General features: G+C 39.1%; 1 protein-coding gene across 1 annotated transcript; it reads left to right on the top strand.

Annotated features, from left to right (window-relative positions):
* Nucleotides 1–3,111: 3,111 nt before the first annotated feature.
* LOC308075381 (sorting nexin-25-like) lies at nt 3,112–6,660 on the top strand. The gene is made up of 3 exons (XM_080415235.1): nt 3,112–3,271; nt 4,963–5,063; nt 6,074–6,660. Exons 1-3 carry the CDS (start codon nt 3,130–3,132, stop codon nt 6,143–6,145), a joined length of 315 nt encoding a protein of 104 aa, XP_080271361.1. The 5' UTR covers nt 3,112–3,129; the 3' UTR covers nt 6,146–6,660.
* The last annotated feature ends 537 nt before the right edge of the window (nt 6,661–7,197 follow it).

Below are 7,197 nucleotides of genomic sequence, written 5' to 3'. Positions count from 1 at the left end.
TGGACTAAAGTTTTCTTACCTTTTCTGACGTTATGATATCTTAGGATGAATGGTACAGTAGAAACATTTCATAACTCCACCCCTGAGCCGCCACAGCTTAAAATGTGCGCGGATAGGCCTTAGGTTAGATCACATATTTTAATATTTTAATTTTTTTTTTTTTTTTTTAAGATCTGACGTTTTTTGGGACAGTGTTCTGTCACTATGAACGTCAGATCTCACCAAATAAAAAATAAAAAAAAGCTATTAAAATATGTGATCTAACCTAAGGCCTATCCGCGCACCTTTTAAGCTGTGGCGGCTCAGGGGTGGAGTTATGAAATGTTTCTACTGTACCATTCATCCTAAGATATCATAACGTCATAGAAAAGGTAAGAGAACTTTAGTCCAAAATTCTCCTTTAAGCCCTATTTCAAATATAGTGAAAATAGCCGATCTATAAGCTCACAATGCATTGCAGCACGACACGTTTTGAGGTTGTATATATGCTATTATTATGATGATAATATATATTGTGAAATGATTGTAATTATTATTTGTATTATATCATATTATATTAGTTTTATATACTATCAATATATAATTATTATTATTTAATCAGTTATGAATGTGAGCTTGCTGTATCAATTAATGTATCAATTAATGTAAATATAACATAAATTATGTATATATTTACGGTATATAATTTGTATACATATAATATTCTTTTCATTTGAATTGTGTTTCAAACACTGTACCTTATTTATTTCCTTTTGCAAACTGAGCCAGGGGTAGGTCTCGATAAGCATTATGCTTCTCCCTGTCCCCTTTTCCAGTTTCTTGGACACTTCATGTACACAAACTTGTGCCTTGGACCTCCTTTTCTTGTGATTATGACTTTTCAAAGTTGCGTTAATGCACTTGTGTATATATGTATCTTTCTGTTGTCCAAAAGAGCTGGAAATAAACTGAACTGAACTATTTTCTAAATTTCTGACACTTTCTGACTATTTCTGAAAAGGTAGTTAGTAACCTGTACTTTTGAATACTTGAATATACTTTGTCTAACACTGGATTTTGGGTGGGTTGTGAATTTATGACCAGCAGGCAGGAAATCGCGGAAGGAGGAACAGCCGGGTGATAGATGGAAACACACTTTAGCTGTCCAGTGTCTGACAGGCACGTGAAAGGACATAAAAAAGCTCTTGAGAGGACAATTCATTGCATTAAAGGAGGAGTTCACCCAAAAAATTACTTATTTTCTATCAATTGCACGCCCTATGAAGCCTTGAATCCATGGATTCTTTTTTGTTTTTGTCGCATTCCTAAGCTAATAATAAGTAGATTATTTGTGTCTCCTAAGGGAATTTACACGGTCATCAAATTATTGTCTTAGGAATGCCACAAAAACAAAAATAAATCCATGAAACTCCTCCTTTAAGTGACATTAAAACCATATTCATAGTGTTGAGCTTTACTAGAGTAGATTAGAGCAGTGGTTCTCCCGACTTTTTTTCATGTCAAGAAAATGTATATTCATTTGGCCGCGAACACAAGATTTCAAAAAATGTTTTCAAGATGTTTAGAATACAGTCTTTGTATTATCTGGTTAAAATGGTTAAACAGATTCTGATGCTTTATTTACACATTTTGCTGGGGACCCCCTGGAACCCACTCAGGTAGGAGGAGGGGGCCAAACACCCGAGTTTCCCCGATTATTTAGAATGAGTTGGATGACCACAATGAATAATATGGCCTCAAGACGAATACATTCATATGACAAGATCACAAACAGCTAAGAATTGGGAGGGTAATATAGTAGTAGTTGGTAGCTATACATCTCTGCTGTTGGACAGTAAACCAGCTACGTCCAAAATATAAACTTTAAAGGAACATGTTTTTAAAACAACTCGATAAGTTGGTTGCGAACGCAGCGGAAGGAGGCGCGCCCCGCACGAAGTGGAGCTTACTATGAAACCGTGCTCGGCTTGTGTGTGTGTGGCTCTGTGGCTCTGTGTGCAGTATTGTGTGCGTGCACTGCCTTTGTACAGCCGCCAGACTGCACTACAGTGTGGCTGAAATCCGCCTGGCCATGAAGAACGCAGGAATGTAGTCAATGCTCTGATTAAAATCTACAACAGCCTGCAACATGCCTAAACCAAACACATTTCAAAAACTACAAAGACAAAAAACATTTACAAAAACAACAAACAAACATAACAATTTAAAAAAGACAAAAACTGTACCACCCAAGTCAAGACGGCAAAAAAACCTGAGTTGGAGGTTTAGTCAGAAGCGCTTTTTAATACTTTTCATTGGTTCAATATTCGTAAAACCCACACACAGACATAAAGGGTTTTCAAGAAAGTAAAAAAGTTGAAAACGGAGATAGGAGATTTGCGCCCGACGGCGACAATATGCAAAACTGTAAATGTTCAGGAAATGGGGAAAAAAATAACCTAAAAAATAACCTCCCCTAAAATAACCTAACCGGAGCCTATTTAAAAAATAAAAATTCAGAGAACCGGCAGAGGCGGGGCAGTGACACTCATGTATCCGAATAAAGCAACCTATTTTCGGCATGGCCCTTTCAAATGTCCCCTTGCGTCACGTTGCTCTGTGGTGGTGGTGGAACGAACTGATGATTGGCTGAAGGGGTTGTCAGTCAACGGTATTACACCCGCCCACAGCCAAATAGCCAAATAGGAGTTCATGCCAGACCCACTCCTGAAATCAAATGGAAATGAGATTTCCGGAGGGGGGGGTTTACCAGGCTAGATATCAATCTCTGTGGCATGTTTTTTTTTTTATTCCAGACAGATCCGAGATAGCCTGGCGTAGACAGACTATATCACTGCGTGGATATGAGTCTGGTGCTTCTATGAGGAAGTTTTTTTTCCAAGGGGGCGGGATCAAAACAATGACTCTAGACGCAATTGGTTAGACCTACAAACCAACTACCAATTACAGTCTCCCATATTCGAATACTGGGCCCTGATTGGTTACCCACGTATTCTGGAGCAGGAAATGGATTCTCTATGGAGCGGTGCCAGACCCAAATCCCAGAGTGCAATTTTTTTTTTGCACTCGCAGATTCGTCTGGTCCCAGGCTAGATCCGAGACACAGTGAACTGGATCTTCTCTGAGCAGATGTTAGTCTGTTACATCAACTTGTTCCGCGACACGTTCTGGCCCAACGGGAAGCTGGCGCCGCACCTCAACGTGCGGACAGACTCCGAACGCAGCGAGACCAAGGAGAGAGCCCAGCAGAAGCTGCTGGACAACATCCCAGGTAAAACCTAATGTCTTCTTAAAGGGTAAGACCACTTTGGTAGAGGTTTGGGTTGTGTAGTTACCTTGCCATGATGTAATTCCAAAGGTGGGCAAGAAATCAAATATAATTGCTCCATTGATTAGAAATTGATAATTCAAAATATGCTCCTCATTGACTTACATTGTACGGTAAAACGGCTCTCAAAGTCACTCCTTTAGCACATAAATGAACCCAAACATAGATGATTCAGACAATATAGAGCATCACCAAACCCAGTACTGTTTATTTTTTTATAAAAATGTCAACTTCCTGTTGATTTTACTATTTGAAGATCTGGATCCGGATCCGCGGATCCAGTCCAGGTTTTCTACTTATAAAAAATGGCAAAATCAACAGGAAGTTGACATTTTTATTAAAATAAAAACGGTGATGTTCTATATTGTCTGAATCAACTTTGTTTGGGTTCGTTTATGTGCTAAAAGAGTGACTTTGAGAGCTGTTTTACCGTACAATGTAAGTCAATGAGGAGCATATTTTGAATTATCAATTTCTAATCAATGGAGCAATTATTTTTTATTTCTTCCCCACCTTTGGAGTTACATCATGGCAAGATAAATACACAACCCAAACCTCTACCAAAGTGGTCTTGCCCTTTAACCCATTAAGATCGGGAATGCATCTGTCATTTTTTATTTTATTTCTTTGGCTATTAAAAAATAGCAGATCTACAAGCTCATAGCGCGGCACCGAGTGCCGCGCTATGAGCTTGTAGATCTGCAATTTTTTTTATCGTGAAAATTTGCGCACATCTTCAAAATATGTTGTTCCAGGGACCCCCAGGAGCAAAGATTTGAGTAAAAAAAAGTTTAAAAAATATATATATTTGAAGCAAAATCGTTATAATTTGGGCCTTCATTATAATATTTTATAAACACAAATTCAATCATACGTACAGTATTGCATACATATTATTGTAGTGGTCAAGTAACGGGTTCCAATTTCCAAATGGACCCTTTACGGGCTCATGTGGTTAAATTTGTACCGTCTCAGAGTTACAGAATGGATGTTTCCTATAAAGGAGATGGGTGTTTAACACAATTTCCCCCCCTGTACTGAATTCAAATGTACTGTTATAATGCGTTTCCTTTGCATTTTTTGATTTCTTTGGCTATTAAAAAATATAATAATATAATATATTAAAAAATATATAATAATTCAAAAACATGTTGTGCAAATATTTGAATATATATATATTTTTAAAGGGAATATTTGTAACTCAAATCTTTGCTTCTGGGGGTCCCTGGAACAAAATATTGAGATGGGGGTCGGCGGCAAAATATATATCATTTTGGGGGTCCTTGACATGAAAAGGTTTGAGTACCACTGACATTACAGCAACATTCGTTTTTCAGAAAACTGTTAGGATTTAGAAGACATTTATCCCCCAGAAGCAAAGTTTTGAGTTACAAATGTTTGCTTTAAAATATATATATATTAAGATGTGCACAGATTTTCACGATTTTTCAAAAATAGCAGATCTACAAGCTCGTAGCGCGGCCCTCTCGGTGCCACGCTATGAGCTTGTATATCTGCTTATTTTGAATTGCCAAAGAGATCTTAAGCAAACACTGAATTGCCTTGTCGATTGTCATGACCTTTGACCACCTCTTTTCCCCTCCTTCCATTGATGATGTCATCTGTGACGTCAGAGGCCCTGGCAAATCTGGTTGGCCAGCAGAATGCCCGCTACGGGATCATCAAGATCTTCAACGCCCTGCAAGAGGCTAGTGCCAACAAACACCTTCTCTATGTAAGACATACTAGCAGCAACACAGTAAAACAGAACGCATCTGTGTCATTTTAGATTTATTTGGCTATTGAAAAATAGCAGATATACAAGCTCGTAGCGCGACACCGAGTGCCGCGCTACGAGCTTGTAGATCTTCTATTGATTTATTTTTAATCGTGAAAATGTATGCAAATCTTTCAATATGTATTTTAATGGGTTAAATAAAAGGATCCCTGGCCAATAAGCCTACATAGATGGTGTCTGTGCAGCAACAGTGACACCCGCTGGTCAAATAAAGTACAAATACAAGCATAACAAGCATTATTATTTCCACTCTTGAACCAGTGCTTCTCAAACTTTTTCATGTCAAGGACCCCCAAAATGATAATGTATTTGGCCGAGGACCCCCATCAACAAATATTTTGTTCCAGGGACCCCCCAGAAGCAAAGATTTTAGTTAAAAATGTTCCCTTTATATATTCAAAGATTTGAAAGTGCCGCTCTATGACCTTGTATATCTGCTATTTTTGAATAGCCAAACTATAAAATATGGATAAAGGGGTTACAATAATTGTTGTTGTGCATCATAACGTGTTGCACTCTAACTCTTGTAGATTTTTTTTGTTGCCATGTCTGTCTCTGGGTGAGTTGGTTGCAAGCATTGGTTGAACTGCCCAGCATCAACTTAGACTGTTTAGAGTTATTGTTATTTCTTTTCAACCTGGTATCCAATCCAGTGAATTTAATACATAGGACCACAATGGAAACGAGCCCTCAGGGCTTTTTGTTTTATCCTTTTAGCATCATTGTATAACTGTATATCTGTTATTTTTGCAAACCGTTAATAAAGTATCCAATCAATCAATCAATCAATCAATCAATCAATCCATTCCCCTCTCCTCTCCTCTCCTCTCCTCTCCTCTCCTCTCCTCTCCTCTCCTCTCCTCTCCCCTCTTCCCTCTTCCCTCTTCCCTCTTCCCTCTTCCCTCTTCCTCTTCCTCTTCCTCCTCCTTTCCTCTTCCTCTCCTCAGGTACTGATGGAGATGTTTCTGAAGGAGCTGTGTCCTGAGCTCAACATGGAGGTGGAGAACCTAAACATCTGAACACGTTTCCGGTGATACCAGACATTCTGCCAGCCACGTGTTTTCCAGGCCTTTCTATAGTCAGACCAACCACAAGCTGCCAAACGAGACTGGACTGCCTGTCCCCCCCCCGGAGCGATCTATCGGCAGAACTTTGCTGTGGACGGACGGACGGACGGACGGACGGACGGACGGACGGGGCCGGTCTTCTTGACACAGAAAGAGCAAATCATGAAGTTGAACGGGTCGCAGAGTTGTGCTCTTTCCTCGGCAAAAATAGCAGATCTACAGCTTGTATATCTGCTATTTTTGAAAAATTTTAAAAAATTGTGCAAATCTCAGAATATATATTTATTTTTAAAGCAAACATTTGTAACTCAAATCTTTGCTTCTGGGGATTCTACAAATCTCTTCTAAATCCTAACAGTTTTAAAAAAAAACGTATGTTGTTGTATCAGTGGTTTTCAAACTTTTTCATTTCAAGGACCCCCGCAATTATATGTATTTGGCCACGGACCCCCATCTGAAAATATTTTGTTCCACGGACCCCCCCAGAAGCAAAGATTTGAGTCAAAATTGTTCCTTTTGACAAATATATTCAAATATTTGCACAACCCGGACAAGAGAGCATGTCTGTGCCAAAAAGAAGAAAAATAGAGCCAGCATCCATCCAGTAACAGAAAATTATGTTGTTGTCGTTTTCTTTTTTAAGATTATCATTATAATCTTTTGTTTCTCATGTCTGCTATATTGTTGACGGTAACGGTAAGAGAGTGACAGGAAAGGCGGTAAAGAGGCAGGGCTCGGGTTCGAGCCCGGACTAGACTAGCTGCAGGAAGGAAGGACCACAGCCTTTATTTATGTGGTATGTATGCACTCATGACCAGGGTGAGCCACTAGGGGGAAGCGCCCCCGAAACGTATGTTATCCAACATAATCCATCATGATTTCGGCGATCCAATCGTTTTGTTTTTTCTGTGTTAAATTATGGGTACCACGAAGATCCCTTCTTACGTATGCCTCAGCGTAAAGCCTGAGATATACTTAGTTGCACACAGGTGCCAGAAGAATTG

The sequence above is a fragment of the Gymnoscopelus braueri genome (assembly GCF_963280865.1).
Source record: "Gymnoscopelus braueri genome assembly, chromosome: 20".
In the NCBI taxonomy this organism is placed as follows: Eukaryota; Metazoa; Chordata; class Actinopteri; order Myctophiformes; family Myctophidae; genus Gymnoscopelus; species Gymnoscopelus braueri.
This window is presented reverse-complemented; position numbering and strand designations above follow the sequence as displayed.

Excerpts from the sequence above, each read along its gene's own strand:
- LOC308075381 (XM_080415235.1), top strand. The coding sequence starts at position 3,130 with ATGTTAGTCTGTTACATCAACTTGTTCCGCGACACGTTCTGGCCCAAC. Across the intron at positions 3,272-4,962 it reads GCTGCTGGACAACATCCCAG|AGGCCCTGGCAAATCTGGTT; the intron begins GTAAAACCTAAT and ends CTGTGACGTCAG. Across the intron at positions 5,064-6,073 it reads CCAACAAACACCTTCTCTAT|GTACTGATGGAGATGTTTCT; the intron begins GTAAGACATACT and ends TCCTCTCCTCAG.